The sequence below is a fragment of the Protopterus annectens genome, chromosome 4.part1 (genome assembly GCF_019279795.1).
Source record: "Protopterus annectens isolate FY-2018-M chromosome 4.part1, PAN1.0, whole genome shotgun sequence".
NCBI lineage: Eukaryota > Metazoa > Chordata > Ceratodontiformes > Protopteridae > Protopterus > Protopterus annectens.
In genome coordinates this window covers 130456402-130473454 of record NC_056734.1, presented here as the reverse complement: position 1 = coordinate 130473454, position 17053 = coordinate 130456402, and the positions used below count along the sequence as shown (strand labels likewise).

Below are 17053 nucleotides of genomic sequence, written 5' to 3'. Positions count from 1 at the left end.
AAATAAATAAATAAACCGTTATAAATTTATTTGGGGGAATACCAGACAGCAGCATATGGTTTCTTTACTGTCTGTAGAAAATATTTATCTGTGACCTTAAACCAGTAGCTAATTAGTTTAATTATTCTTTTACAAACATCTGTGGCAATGCTCAGTCTAACCATTATAATATAATGTCATGTAATAATTCAGTATGTTAAAGATACCATCATACCATTACTAAAATCTATATTCAATAACCTGTTATATAGTGGAATGGTGCCACTGTTATTGAAAACATCACGTCACTCCAATATTTAAAGAAGGCATTAGAAATGAGATAGAAAAATATTGTCTCATAAGTCTTAATTCCAGTTTTGGGAAGTGCTTTCAATACCATATTATCAATTGATAATATTGATAATATTTTAAGATATTTTCCAACATAGTTTTGTAAAAGGCATAGCCACTGTAACCAAACTTACTGAAATTTATGATATGATCTCTCTAGTTTTGGATGAAGATGTTGTCCATAGGTGTTATCTGTTTGAACCTGGCAAAGGCATTTGAGTCTGTCTATGACAATTTTAAAAGCTATGAATAGAGCTAATATTAATCATTGTATCATAGGACAATCCAGGCAGTTGTTGTCCAGTGTACATAATCTTACCGATCAGTTTGTGTTAGTTTCTTAGGGATGAGTGATGGCCCTGTGCTATTTAATTTTTTCCACAATTCCCTACAGCAAATCATGTTAGCTCAGTGAATATGTAGATGACAAAAGAGGTATTATTGTTACTGACTAAAATGATGTGGTCAGCATTAATAATTATGAGTATAATATCTGTGTGGGTAAATTCCAGTGGTCTTGAGTTGTAGTACCAACAAATGTTGTGTAATGTATTTTGGAAAGTGTACTGTTAACCTTTATGCATGTATATGTATAAGTATATACACTAACTCTTCAAATTTAGTAGAAGTCAGTGTTTTCAAAGCTCTGTTAGTAAGAAATTCATATTTAGAAAACATGTAAATGCTTTAAGTAAACATGCTATGAAACAAATGGGGATCATGCTAAAAAAAAATGAAACTATCAGAGGTGCTGTTTGACAACAGTGCACAAGTCTTATATTAGGCTCATATTCAAGTATCATAGCAATTTTTGTGTCAACAGGACAGTTTAAAATATTAGAAAGGGTACAGTGTAAATTTACCTAAAGTATGCTATGTCCAGAGATTTTCTGTTATCAGAATATACTTTATATTATTGTTACCCAAGACGAAAGCTGATACTTGCATTTGAAGTATTTTGTGAAACCGTTCTTTGGGCCATATTAAATGTTGAAAAAAACAAATAATATACACAGACCAGTCTATTTTTCACAGGAATTGTTTTCCTCCTGTTTATTTCAGAACAAGAGAGTCTGTATATTTTTGTTCTACATGGAGTTACAGAAATCTGTGTTTAGTAGTACAGCTTTTCCAATGGTGTTAGACAAATTTATGAATCAAGTGTGGAGTAAACTTTAACAACAGATAGGCATGGAAGGAATTCTTCTAATTGTATTTTACACTTTTATACAAGATTCTTTGAATAGTATAGGGTGAAGAATGTAAAATTTGACTAGTTTGGAGAATAGTACGTAATCGTGCATTTTTTAAAGATTTCTTTTGACGTGCCATTAGCTATGATTTTGACAATCTTTGGTATAGTGTGTGTAATAAAAGATTATCTTCATTTACTTATTTTACAAAGGTTGAATTACCCGGTGAAAACCAGAACAGTGATGACCTGTCTACCTCCAGTGATGTAATTGACATTCTGCTTCAGGAAGATTTTCATTCAGGCACTGGGTCAGCGGAATCAGGCAGTGGAGGATCAGCCATTACAGGATCTTCTGACTTGGGTTCTAATGGATATGGCATGTCTGGGAGTGGAATAGGTAACATCAGCAATCATCTTTAAAATTGGTGCAGATTTGCACAGTAGCCTAGTGTTCATGGAGTAATTTGCTTGCGGAAATGTTTTAAAGCTTACCTCTAGGGAGTCATTAGATGAAATGTTAGATTTTATTTTTACTGGTTTACACTGCTTTTCAAATTTTCCCTTCAGTGTACAGTAGTAACAGTATTGTGGAGCTGGTATTTTTAAAAGGTTCAGCTGTTATGTGTTGTATTCGTAACAGTAACAGGTTAACTTTTGTGCACCAGCTGCCTATTTTTGTACAATGGTAATTTTGTCCGTCTCTCTTTCTCATACATGCATCTTGAGAACTATTGCTTTTGCCCTGTTTATTTTTATTCTTGCTGTTACCAGGCATGTCCTTCTGAAAGTTAAGTTGACTTTTTATGAGATAACTCAAACACCTTTAACAAAACCTCCATTGATGTTACATCAGGGATTAATTAATTATTTGGTTGGTATACTTTTGCAACAGCGGAAGCAAGTGACCTTTTCGTACATTAACAGAGAAGTAAACTTTAAAACAGTATAGCATTAGGGATTTGGAGGATATGAAAAAGCAAATTTTATTAAAACAAACAGTATTTAAAAGCAATATTAGATGCACATGCAGTAGTATTCACATATGTATAGCACTGATGTTAGATTCTCACAGGGAGTCTTAAAAACAGTTTACTTTGCATAACAGAATGTGTGCTGAAAAAAACTTTGTTTACTGATTTCTTGCTATGAAAAAAAAGCATTATAATCTGGAGAATGAGGGAAGCATCAAGCAAGTATGTAATTACTTCATTTAGGTTCTTGCTTACCGAAGGTATTCCTCCCAGGAATGGAGTGCCACCATACATGCTTTTTGCTCTCCTTTCAGAACAGACTGGTGCTGTGAAGCTCCCTTGTGGATCCTTTCATCAGCTATGTCTAGGATTGTATCAGCAATTCAAAAATACAGGCAGCACTTGCGTTTTGAAACTGTATGGCATATGCATTTTATTGGCTTACATTTTACATTCCTGAGTTCTGCAGAATGCATTTAATGCTGGTAGGTCCCCATTCCTCCCTACACCACAATCAGTTCCTCACAGCACCATCAAATAATTAAATTCTATTTACTCATCTCTACAAACCCCTCTGACTGTGTGCGTGTTCATACCTGCATATGTGTTGCTTTCTCTCTCTCTGTTGCCGTCTTTCATTTTTTCTCTGTCTTGCTGTTTCACACTCCCACACTGTTAAATTCAGTAAATTTCAACATCTTTCTAAAAGAGTTGCATATACATTTAAACCAGGACTATCTTTTTTATCACCTGGAACAATCATTCATTCATTCGTTCATTTCCAGTACTCATTTTATCCTTTTCCATGTTGTGACAAGAGTCTGTACTAGTAAGCAACAGCAAAACAAAAATCTCAAATCCTATCAGCTGTGAATGCTTGGACTTCACTATATTCATCATTAGATAGATCATTGTTGCAATAATGCTTAATGATGGGATATACACTGCCAAGGATGTAGTTTGCCCAGCCAGTCTACCAAAGCTTAGGCAATCCTTTCTCTGGTGTCATATATCTGACCTTAGATCTATACATGAAGACTATGTGATGGTACTTTTGGGATGTACAGTTGTAAAAATACTTTGATCTTTCTTGCCACCAATCCATGAAGCACTACTTCATTTGAATCTTGGTCTGTTAGTTGGAAGAAAGGATCCAACTACTTCACTGAGAACAGCTAAGTATCCTGCTGAGGACTCTTCTTTTTTTGAGTTCTTCTATTAAAAAAAATATCACATTATCTAAGACAGGAAACTTTAACTGCAATCAGCAGATCCCTTATAAAGAGATGTATATGAAGTATCTTTTTTGTCATGGATCTGACCATAATATTGGGAATGTTCTATTTGTCAAGAATTGGTGGCTAAGACCCTAAGAAGCCATTTGTCATATGTTAACATTTATCTAGAAAATAAATGCCTGTAGGCTGTCACACATTCTAGGATGCATTCAGAATCCCCTTTTTTGGATGTCGCTCTACAGTAGAGATTAAAAAAAAACACAGAAAAAAACATTAACCTTCCACTTTCTCTCTGAGGATAATGATAAGGCTGCAGACCGTCCATCATCTGGACCTGTTCCTGCTATTGAGACCCCGGTTGATAATGCAAATGCATCTAGTAGGTCTCCACCAACCAGTCACAGATGGCTGACAAAGCCAAAAAGGGAGCGCTAAGGGTGGTCATATCAGATGGACCTCAAGGTATTCCTTTGATTTTATTTAGAGGACATCTTGGGTACCCTCATGGAGGTACATTTGGGGTTTTCTGCACATGCTATTTCTCTGAATACTCCAAAGAAGAAAAAAACAAAAAGCTAAACATATCTCCCTTCCATCTAATTCCAAAATGTTTACAGGGGGGAATGGAGACCTACCAGCAGTAACCCTGCCCCTCTGCACCCTCAACAAGAGTGACACAGTTGTTTTAATTGATATTTGTAAGCCCTTATGTCTTTGTAACATCTTAATTTGTGGTCATCTGCATCATCTCCTAATGAAAGGAAGAGTAACACTTCTTCTGAGGAATATTCTTCTTCAAAATTTGATTATGAGCCTCTGGATTATTCTTAAACTTATTCTACCTTAGGTTTTGAAGATGAAAATACTTTGTCTACGGATTAATCACAAGAACTTTCTTTTGATCAAACCATCCATAAGAAGATACGGCACTTTAACTGGGAGGGCAAACAACTTTCAGAATCTTAGAAGAGGTATTAAAATTTGTACATGTGTAAATTCCAGAACCCTCTATTGTACCTCCTGTCTTGGAGACGTTGGATCATACTTTTCTGTCTGCTTCTTTGCCTACTGAAGCTCAGCCTGCTTTACCCAATAACCCAGTTAGGTATTATAAAGTCCCTGAAAGACACAAATACTTGTATAAGAATCCTTCTGACCCAGCAGTTATTTTTATAGTGTCAGACAAGGCATCTAAATGTCTTCCTTCAGTGTCTTACCAAATGATAGTCAGGAGGGACATGAACATAGGCTCATAGGTAGGTACTAGGCTATCGGCCCAAGGGCCTAAGTAAGCCTAGCCAACAAAGTTCTCTGGCTTATGCCAACCCAAGAAAGGTAATTTCCTGTGTCCCTGTCATGCAGAGCCACAGAAGTGATCCCCGGGGTGTATTTCCTATTTCCCATCCACTCATCAAGAAGAGTGTTAATGAGGAACTTTGCTTGACATAGATGTGTAGCTTGTTCCAGAGTATGGGAAGTCTCTGGGACAGGACTCTATCCCTCCAGCAAGTCCTGTTTATTGTGGTGACAAGGTTTAGGTCCCTAGAGCATGTAGCTCAGAAGGATTGGGATTTCTTTAGGTGTAGCATGTCCAACAGCTCTGGGTTTGACATAGCTTTTTATGTTAGACAGAGATCACCTCGGAGTAGGCGATATGCTACAGAGTAAAGCTGGAGTGTTTTGAGACAATCAGTGTAGGGCATCTGTTTGAGGCCAGTAATTCTTTGTGAGGTACTTCTGTGGCCTTTCCAGCTGCTGCAGATGTTTTGTGAGGTACAGTCCAAAAGGGGTGTTGTACTCTATAATGGGTCTAATGAGTTTCGAGTAGAGGGGAACAATGACCTCTTTTTTCCTGGATGAGAATCCTTTTGTGATGAGGTGTGCTATATAGAAGGATTTCCTGACTACTGTGGCAATGTGATTATGTGATTATCAAAGGAGAGACTACTGTCCACCTGGGTCCCAAGGTCTCTTATCACACATTCGGTGTTAAGAAGACTGCCGCCTATGTGGTAGTTCATGGGCACAGAGTTTTTACCAAAGGGGATAACAATGCACTTTTTGTCATTGAGCTTGAGGCCATGGCTCTGACACCAGGCACCTGTGCCCTTCTATAGGATGTCCACATCATTTGGGGACTTGACTATAGCTCCTAGTTTGCAGTCATCTGCAAACTTCGTTAGCCAGAGGCCTTCTGTGTTAGCCTGTACTTCAGAGAAGTAGATACCAAACAGGAGAGGTCCCAGGACTGAACCCTGTGGTACTCCACTTGTCACTGGTTTGAAGTCAGATTTGGAGTCTGCAACTTTTACAGTGTGGGTTCTGTCAGTGAGCCAGTTGGCAACCCATCTTGTGACATAGGGATTTATACCTAGTTTAGTGAGTTTAGCTATAATTCCAGAATGGGGGATGGTGTCGAAAGCCTTGGCGAGGTCAAGATAGGTTGTGTGAACCACCTTACCCTCGTCTACGGCTTTGGTGACTGCCTCAAAGAATTTGACCAGGTTCAAGAGGCAAGATCTGCCTTTCACAAACCCGAACTGCGTGGGGTCCAGAGTTTGGAGGTTACCAATGTCTTTGTTTATGAATTCCGTGATAATACATTCCATGGCCTTGCAGACGAGGCTCGTCAGGCTAATAGGGCGATAGTTCCCAGGATCAGTGGTGGCTCCCCCTTTGTGGAGTGGGATAACTGTTGCTGTGCACCATTCAGTGGGCACAAAGCCTGATGTGAGGCTATGATTGAACATGGTGCTTAGGTGGGGAGCCAGTTCGTTCTGAAGTTCGTGTAAAACGCAGCTTGGGATGTTGTCCGGTCCAATGGATGCTGTGTTTTTGGCTTTATAGAGTGCTGCTTTTACCTGTGAAATTGTGATTACAGGGACTCTGCATTCTTTCTGTATAGATATGGGCCTTTTAGGGGGTGAGAGGGGGGTAAAGTTAGCACTGAACCTATCTGCCAGGATGTTGGCAATATCAGTTGGTTCTGTAATTTTTGTGCCATTGTGCTGTAACTCAGAGCAGATGTGGGTATTGCCATTGAGATTCTTGACATAGCTATAGAATGCTTTGTGGTTGTCCTTAGATTCAGTGGCAGTCTTGTTTTCATAACTAGCTTTGGAGGGTCTTGTAAGGGATCTCAGCTTCTTGCTGAGGCTGACCAGGGAGCTTCTCCACTCATGGGATTTTAATCTTTTTTGCAACAATTTCTTCCTTTTGTTGTAGACTTTGTGTATGGCAGGGGACCACCAGATTGGCTTCCTTTTTTTGGAGGATAGCATCTTGGTTCTGTTTGGGATAAGCACGATCCATGCACTCATGTAAGTGCTAATAGAGTGCATTTGTGTAGGATTCAGTAGTCATAACTGTATTGTCCATCTGCATGGGTGTCATGAAGTTCACCACTTTGTTTTTAAGAAGCATGAAGTTGGCTTTGGAGAACTTTTTTACCATGTTTCCTTTTTGGAGGGGTGGGGGGTGCGGGATGGGGATATCTAGCGTGATTAGCTTATGGTCGGATCTGACCAACGAGGAGTTGACTTCAGGTGTGAAACTCCAGTCGCTCATGTTGGTAATGACTAGGTCTAGGATATTGTTGCCCCTGGTGGGGGTGTGGATAAGTTGATCCAGGGCATTGGAATTTGAGTTCCAGAAAGCGCTGAGCAAAGGAGTTGGTACATGAGTAGTTTTCCCAGTTAATGGTGGGGTAGTTGAAATTGCCCAATATTAGGGTGTTTGCTTGAACCCTAATATTTTATAGTATATCAAGAAAAGAGGAGTGGGAATCCTGGGTCATGGTGGGGGATCTGTAGCAAGCTACAATTTTGATCGCAGTTTTTCCCAGAGTTAGTTACACTTGGATAACCTCGGCTGCATTATGCTGAGCAACTAGCCTGGAGGTGTGGATATCTAATGAATATGGACACACCTGTGCCTTTGGTGTTCCGGTCCAGGTTAGATGGCCGAAAAGTGTGGTATGAGTTATAGCTTGGTAATGCAGGGGTGCTGTCTGGAGCCTTGAACCAGGTCTCAGTCACTGCACAGACATCTATGTTCTCCATTTTAAGGAGTGCCTCGAGTGAGTGCATTTTGAGATTTAGACTTCTAGCATTGAGTAGCATTACCTTCAGTTTTTGATTGCCTGTTCCTGTTATGGTGGTGAATTTGTCATTTGAACCTTGCCTAAACAAGGCACTGTAGTGGTGGCAAGAGCCTTTGCCAGTATCCAGAATCCCAGGGGTGACAAGTGCAGGCCATCTCTGGCAAAGCATTGTGGTCTGTCGACCATGTCGTCCCAGGCAGACAGATACTGGATCCCCCTTAGAATGACACCAGAAGCTTAGCCAATTGTTGAAGTCAATAATTTTTGTCCTAGTACTGCAGTATCATTCTGGGCGATGGCAGGATGCTACTCAGGGCCTGCCTGGGCTACAAGATGGGAGAGTTCTTCTATGTCTCTTTTCATGTAGTCCAGGGAGGTACATTTCAGGTCATTCACACCAATATGGGCAATCACAGAGTCATATTTGTACTTGTTGTGGAGTGACCTGAGTGTGTGGGTTATATGGCGGATCCTGGCACCCGACAGGCAGCTGACAGTGACCTTCTCCTTGTTTAGCCTGGTGAGTGGGACATCAGTGTGCCTGACTATAAATTCACCTATGACTAGTGTGTTGGGTACATTATTTTGCCTTATGGGCTGTGGTTGAGTGGCGCACTGAGTCTGTGGGCTATGTGTCATTTGGGTTGTGTTGGTGGTGGGAGGTTGCTTGTGTTTCTGCTTTGGAGGTCTCTGTTGCTTGAGCAGATTATTATTGAGAGCCTCCGCAAATGTTTTTGTGTTTCTATGTGTGGATTTTGGTGGTGTAGGTTTACTGGGACTATGTGATGAGTGCGGTGTGGTGCAAGTGTTTACCTTCTCCTCTTGACTATCAAGTTCAGTCTTGGTTGGAGAGAGCTTTACCTCCAATTTGGCTAGATAAGTGCATCTCTCACAGGTTGTAGTGTTGGGTGGTAGGAGGAGGGGGTTGTCTGTGTACATGAGGCAATTGCTACATTGCCCCAAGATGCCCAGATTCATCAGATAGACAGGAGAGAACACTGGTAGCTGACCCTTTGACATGCCTGAATAAAACAATATTTTCCTCTAAAGAAGTGAGGAAAGTGAGTACAAGAGCTGTTTTTCTCTAAGCAAGTGAGGAAAGTAAGTACCAAAAATGTTTTCCTGCCTGCTTGTTGGCCTGCGTGCCATTAATTATCAGACCCACATAATTAGGTGCATGCTATCTGTTTTTGACAATATGTCTAAGCTAATTCCTAGTCTACTTGACTCTGGCATTAGATCTTTGCAAAATATGCTTACTACAGCTACTCAGGTGGCACACAACTCCAAGTGTGGATGTGGAGCTGCTGGTCCCTCTTGTAGAACAGCTGCTTGTGGATCAGTATTAAGTTTTTCCTGACTTTCTGTACAATCTTTGCCTGAAGATGTTAAGGCTAAACTTTTTGATATCTGTTTAGATAAAGACAGCTTGTTTGGATCTACTTCTGCTGAAATGTTCAAGAAATTGAATTGAGGAAAGAGGAAAACTAATGCAAGGGTTCAAGCAGCTTTTCTTCTTTCCTCTTTTCAAAGTTTCAAATAAACTTCTAAACCTGGCCCATTTTTTTCATAAAAGCCACAAGTCTTTTCTGCAGAAAGATAACAAAACTGCCAAGATAAAATTGCAGGACAAGCCTGATTTCAGTGGGTCCAAAGGATCCTTGTTATACAAAGGTTCTAACTTCTGAATGTCTTCTATCCCCTTCCTCTACATCTCTCCACCAACCTTTCCAGCAAACCTTTTGTTTGCCTTCTTTGCAGAGCAATAACAACCAGCTCTTGTGTTTTGAACATTATTAAAAATGGGTACAGTCTTCACTGGAATCCCCCTCCACTCCCTTCTGGAATTTTTCAAGTCCCTTTAAACTAAGAACATCTGGTTTTACCAATCATTTTTGACCTTTTCCTTGAGGGAGTAATAGAGCTGTACCTCAGCATCTAACAGAAAAAGGATTTTATTCCAGGCTTTTCGTTGTTCCAAGAAAATCAAGGCACTGGAGGCCAACCGTGGACTTGTCCTCTATCCTGAAGAATGCTTGCCATTTCCCTATTCATCCTGACTGCAGGAGGTCTTTTTGAAATTCTGTTTTGGGATATTACTTTCAATTTTATTTACTTTTTGGGCATTCTGCTGCTGCAATGCTGTTCACAAAGTGTCTCCCCCTGTTATAGCATTCTTCAGACTCCAAGGAATACACATCTACCCTTATTTGGATGAGATCTTCATTCAAGCCACTTGACTTCAAAGCATTCTAAGATTAACAGTCCTCCATCAACCGTTTTACCAACTTAGGGTCATTCTGAACTTCAGCAAATCCAATCACATCCCTGTTGGTCTCTGGTATGTCTTCTCATTACATCCAGCATGATGTCCTTTATTTTTCTGAAAATGATCTAATACTTAGAAGACTTCTTTCAGTCCATGACAAGTCTATCCATAACCTCCCAAGAGATATTCTGAGAGCTCTGGTATACATGGCATCTATAATCCAAATTATTCCTTTTGTCACATTGTATATGAGGAATGTTCATTTGTATCCAAAATCTGTTTGGGCACAACACTGTTATTGTCTTTACTTCCCAATGTCTGTCTTGCATTTGTGAAGAAAGAATTATTCTGGTGGAGCAACGAAATAAAAGTCAATCCATGCTGTATGATTTATGTGGTACATTAGCAACATCGGTGGGGGGGTGACAAAAATCTCACTACCAGTGCAGGCTAGCAATTGATAGCTGTGGGACATTGCTATTCACCACAATCTTTTTCCTTCAAGCAGTATGCATCCCTTTATTTCGGAACTCAGTGGCAGACTACCTGAGCATATCCATGGCAATCCTTCCCGAATGGATGTTGAACCGAGAGGTCTCCCGGTGTATTGTCACTAGTAGCGGAACCCCCCCCCACACACACACACACACACACACACAACCTGGATCTCTTTGCCTCCATTCTGAACAGTCAGCTCAGGCTATTTTGCTCAAGACCCCTTGCAACAATCTCCTTTCTATGGAAAGGGAAATTCATCTACACTTTACCTCTCCAAAGGTCCTTTTGAAGATTCAGAAAGACAGTCTGAAAATTATTTTAATGACCCCCCCCCCCCCTTTGACTAAGACAGCATTGGTTCTCCCTTCTTTTCTGTCTGTACAAGGGCAGTCACCACATGTTGTACCCTATAGGATGGCCTGGCTTACACAACAGAAGGGCTCCCTAATTCATCCATACCTAAAAACCATGAATCTCACATTCTGGATGATGGGCTTCTAATTCCTTCCAGGCACCTTTCTGTTAGAACATGCTACAAGGTAAAGAAAGAGGCTAGAAAATCTACAAGAAGAACATTTTATATTATTAAATAGAAGAGATTTCCTATGTGATACCAAAACAGAGGACTAAGACCATTCATCCTCAAATATTTGTGAGAGCTGCTCAATTCAGGTAGGGTGTACACTTCCATCAAGGTGAATTTGTTAGCCATTTCAGCCTCCCCACCAGTTGATGCACTTTTCTCACAGTGTGAGGTCAGAAAGTTCCTAAAAGGGTCCAACATATCAGGCCACCAGAAAATTTCTTCCTCCTCCATATGACCCGATTAGGTCCTTAAAAAAATTAACATTGCCCCTTTTTGAACCTGCTTTTTCTGGATCTTTAAAATTCTGTACTTGGAAAACAGTATCCTTATGTAAAAATGATTTCTAATTACAAGCCCTTATGTCTGTTACCCTCTTTCTAATCTTTCATAGAGACAGGGTGACTCTCAGGACTTACCCTTCTTTTATGCCTAAAGTGGTGACTGAAGAGTATTTGAGTTAATCTATCCACCTTCCTGTGTTTTCCCCAATCCTCAAAGTAAAAAAAAAAACGAGGATACGTCATGTACTGGATGTACACAGACAACTAAGATTCTGTTTGGACAAGACTAAAAGCATTAGATGATCTCATAGGTTCATAGGTTGGTAGTGAGTACCAGTTGCTCATTTCCTTTGAAGGAAAACACATGGTCCTGCAATATCTAAACATACTAGATGGATCTTCATTGCCATGTCTTTCTGTTATTCCTTCCATTGCAAATCTCTCCAAGGTTACATTAAAGCACACTCTGAGTTGTAACTACTTCTGGTGGGTTTTTTTCAAAGGTTTTGACTCCAGAACCTATTTTAGAGGCAGATACCTGGTCTTCCATGTATAGCTTTACCACACATTACAAAATGAATGTCCTTTGTAGAGCTAGAACAGGGTTTGCCAAAACCATTCTTCAAGGTTAAGTGGACTCCAGTTCTGTTTTCCAAGCCACCACCCAGTCTACATAAATGTTATGGGAGTTGTCCCATCAGTTGTCACTATTGGAATAGCTATGCAATGATGAACATAGTATAGTTGTGTAAGAATTCCCAACCAAAGGGCTTATGCCAGCTCAAAAGCTTGAGTAATTGCAAAAACCTATGTTGATCAAATAAAAGGTATTACATCATGTCTGTGCTTGAGGAAATAAAGGACCGTGCACCTGACATAACTTTGTTCAATGTGAGACTACATTAATATGTGAATGAGACTGTTTCTGTTTATTTTTTTTTGTCCCTCCTCCCTGCAGAACCAAGTCTGATGGTTTCACGTAACTGCCCCAATCAGATTTGTTTTATGGTAGCAGATGAGACCTACAGCCCACTCATTCTTGTCCAGGAGTACCTGTTAGCTTTTCTGCTCAGTCATTAGAGTTGGGTGGTTGGGAGTGGGACAACTTGCTGGTCCTGAAAGTAATGTACCTCCTCCCCTGGAGGAGCACCCCCCTCGTATGTGTACTGCCATTCAAGTGGAAGTGTTCCTCTGCACACTGAATTCTTCCTGTCTTACTATGTGAATTGCAAAGACCGGTGCATGCTAAATATGTGTAAGGTCCACAGGGTGAGACATCCAGTGTTTCTGCTAGGTGTCACACATGCAGTGAGCCAGAGCCATGTCCCTTCCCACAGGGTGGTTGAGCTGGCAATGGCGACTCCCATCCTCCCCTTTCAACTCTTACATGAACCTTAGCTGTTATATAAACTCTGGTCTCCTGCAGAATAGATGAGGCTTTATCCCACTACACCACTGAGGTGGCTACAGTACTGTTAGTAGAACGTACTGTACAATGGAAGGTGACTGAGGAAATTGTTAAGTCATAGTGGCATATTATAGCAGTTAAATGCAAAAAGCTAGGCAGGACTGATTGTAGGAAAAGGAAAATGATGAGAAACCATCAAGCACAAATGGTTTATCACCAGATAAACACTGGGTGCTGCAGTACTCTCCTCTTTTGATGGAGTACTTTAAATGAGAGTCAACCCCAGATCTTTAACATTCAAAACAGTAATTATGAGCTTTTACAAATGGAGTTTCCTAAGTCATCTGCTTGTTCCTCCTGTTTTGGTAGCCCTTTTGGACACTTTTCCTACTGCCTCTGTAGCTCCTGATTCTCAGTCCCCAGCTCCTAAGAAACCTGGTTCTACAAGGTCCCTGAGTCTTGCAAATTTTTGTATAAGTGCTCTTCTGCTGATCCTTTATTGGTTTTAGTTTTCTCTGATAAACCTTCTAAGCTTTTGCCAAGTACTAAGCTCCTTCCTTCAGATAAGGATCATTGAGCTATAGAAGGATGGGTAAAAAAGTATATACTGATGCCAGCATGTCTTTTAGGACTATTAATTACCAAACCCACACAACCAAGTATGCTTTGACTCTTCTTTCTCAGGTAGCTAAGGTGGTGTCTAACCTTCCTGATTCTGATGGGAAGGCTGGTTTCAGCTTTTTCTCTGCTTGGGTCCACTTGCCAGGTCTTCTGTTACACCACAAAATGCAGCTGTGATGCAGCAGGTGCCTCCTCCAGGGCTGCTACTTATGATTCTGTGATGAGATGTTATTCTTGGTTATGTCTTCAGCCTTTAGCCTTTACCTGATGGTATTAAAGCCAAGTTTTTGGATGCTCTTCTGGATAACAACATTTTTTGGGGGGACAGCAGCCGCTGACCTCTTTAAGTCCCTCCAGGATAAAGGTAAAGCTTTACTAGAATTGAAATATATTTGTCTCCCCATCCCCAAATTCCAGAGGAATTACTCTTCTAAGTCCACCTTAGTCTATAGGCAAACTTGCTCACCTCCCAAAGGTAAGGCAGTGTCAAGGCATATTGTTTTTGCTAAATTCACTCAGACTGTTTCGTCTCAGAAGCCTTCCTTTCAGGACAGCCCTGTCTCCATTTGACATTTGTAAACATTCTGGATTTTTCTGTGCTTAATGCCTTTCTTAAGGTCTCTTCTTTCCGGATGCTGTCTATTCAGACATTGTTTCCTGCTCTTCTTTCTTAGGCCTTTTTAGTTTCTCTAGACCTCAAGGATGCATACATTCACAGCCCCATTCACCCTGCCTTCAGGAAATGTTTGTTTCTCTGTTTCTTCCTCTCATTTTCAGTTCCATGTTTTGCCCTTTGGCATTTTTACCACCCCAAGAGTATTTAGCAAAGGCGTTGCTCCTGTCATTGCTTTTTCCAGGTTTCGAAGAATACACATTTTCCCCTATCTGGACGACTTGCTCATTCAAGCTCCTTCTCCCAGCATTCTGTTGCAAATCTCCACTTTACCACTTTTACAAAGTCTGGGGTTCACTATAAATCTCAAGAAATTGGTTCTGACGTCCTGCGAAGATCATGTATTTTTTTTGTGTGCAGGCTTCAGACTATTCCCATGTTGGCTTCTCTTCCTGCTTCCAAGGTTTTGTCTCTGACAATCTTTTTCAAGTCTGTACTGTTTCTGTCCTATCTCACAGCTGGGGAATTTCTCAGGGTTCTAGGATTTATGGTCTCCACTATTCCCATGCTTCCTCTTGCCAGGCTCCATATAAGGAAGCTTCAGTAGAACCTCAGATCAGTGTGGTTTCAATATTGCCACCCCCTGGAGTTCCCTGTTCCGTTACTTCCTTTTCTCATACTTGAACTTCAGTGGGTGGATTCAACAACTGTTTCTCAATCTGGGGCTTCCCTTCCAGGCTCCAACTCCGTAGGACCTGTTCATGGACACCTCAGACTTTGGATGGGGGGGCTTCTTGTGGCCCTCTAAAGGTCCAGGGTCTCTGGCCTTCTCATCAGAGGTCAGATCATATCAGTGTAAAAGAGATGAGAACAAAAGACCAGCACTGGTTGAGTTTTTAGTAGAATCTAGAACAGAAGCTACCATTAAAAAAGGAATAATTAATAGAGCATATAAAATATTGCATGATAACTTTAAGAATCAATCAGAGGAGGTTAGAAAGGATTGGGAAGAGTCGTTGGATAAGCACTTCACAAAGAAACAATGGGAGGGTATATGTATGTGTTAAAAATATGCAACAAAATCTAGAAGATTTACGATTTTTGCTTGGAAATGTTGACATTGATATTTTATACCCCTATTATATTTAAGTGAATTTTTCCTCGGGTAGATAGCAAATGTTAGAGGTGTGACTGGGAAAAAGAGGTAATTTGGAACATACTTTCTAGGAGTGCAGTGAGTTGGTGGACTTAAGGATTCCCTGCAGGATGCACTGTTGGAGATGTTGGATGGGCGGATTGGTGTGACAAGGGAGATGATTCTTCTGAGCTATGATACAGAATTGGAATTGCCTAGACATGGTGAGGCCTTGCTGTCTCCAATTATGAGCTTCCAAAAAAGCAGTTACTAGAAAATGGAAATCAAAGTCTAAATCAACTGTATTAGAAGTAGTGAATATAGTAACAGCGGTAAAATGACTGGAATTGAGGTCTTTAGAAAAAGGTAGGAGAAAACTACTTAAGAAAAATGGAAGTGTGTGAACAGTACATACAGGGGAGGCATGAGGTTTAAAAGGAAGCAGGACTTAAATGAGCTATATAATGTTTGATTAAAAATGATTGGGTAGATTATAAGTTTATAATGCTTGTAACTGAGAGTGTGTCAGTATGGTTTGTGATGTAAAATGCTTGTAATTAGGATTGTGTCTGTGTGGTTTGTTTTCATTTATATAAATGTATGATTGTTTTGTAAGTGATGGTTTAATAAAGATGTTTCTTATTTTAAAAAAAAGGGGCAAGAATTGAATAATTTATGTAATGTTGCTTAAGTTATATGATATATAGCAATGTATGTGAAGCATAATGTTTGTTAATTTTAACTTGTTAATAGTTTGATTACTTTTATGTAAATGTGCCTATGTCACAAGTGATAATTCAATAAAGGTGTTTAAAAAAATGTAAAAGAGATAAGCACTCTGTTTCTGGCTCTGCAAGCTTTTCATTTCACTTTTCTACCCCTGCCCCCTCAAAGCCTTCACAGACAATACCACTGTGATGTAGTATGTCAACAAGCAGGGGGGGTACGAGGTCCTATCTCCTTTGCACATTAGCTCTTCAGGCATGGCATCTAGCTGTCAGGTGTCACGTAACACTTCAGGAGGTTTACATTCCTTCAGAGTACAGTCTAGTGACAGCCTGATTGAGGAGGTCCAGAACACAGGCTCACGAATGGATGCTTCACAGAGATGTGCTTCTGGACATAGGCCATCCCTGGGGTATTCCTCAGGGTAGAGCTTTTTGCCTCCTATCTTAACAGACACCTTCCTCTATTCTGTTCAAGAGTACCAAGTCTTCTGACTTCTCTTCCTTGGAAGAAAATGTTTCTGTATACCTTTACCCCCTTTGTCTGCTGCCACAAATTCTACATAAGATCAGACAGGATTCTCCCATAATCTTGCTGGTAACTCTCTTTCGACTCAGACAACTTTGGTTCCTGCTTCTTTATCACCTGACCAGGGGCAATCACCACAAGTTACCTCACTGGGTGGATCTTCTCACACAGTACAAGGGGGTATCTTATCCATCCTCACCTGTCCACTCTTCAACTGATACTGTGGGTGATAGGGTTTTGATTTTTTTTAAGCACCTCTTTTCTAAAGATGTTCTCTGGGTTATGCAGGAGGCCAGGAAACCCACTTTCAGAACATCATACATGTCGAAATGGAAAAGATTTTCTTTCTGGTGCCTCTCTTGCCATCAGGATCCCCTCTCTGTGGAACTTCCTCTGTTTCTGTCATTTGTATGATCTCCATGTTGGACTGGCATATTCTTCAGTTAGAGCCCAGCTGTCAGCAATTTCTGCTTGTCTGCTCTTGAATCCACTTTTTGCTGCTCGGTTTGAGGCAATTTCTTAAAGGTGTCCTTCATATCAGGCCTTCCAGAA

General features: G+C 40.4%; 1 protein-coding gene across 1 annotated transcript in view; it reads left to right on the top strand.

Moving 5' to 3' along the window:
• Positions 1–17053, top strand: part of PER2 (period circadian regulator 2) — a 1339110-nt gene that overhangs the window by 1129294 nt on the left and 192763 nt on the right. Inside the window, exon 22 of the mRNA XM_044070032.1 lies at positions 1736–1922. Within this exon, the coding sequence (XP_043925967.1) occupies positions 1736–1922 (187 nt within the window). The remainder of the gene's footprint in view (positions 1–1735; positions 1923–17053) is intronic.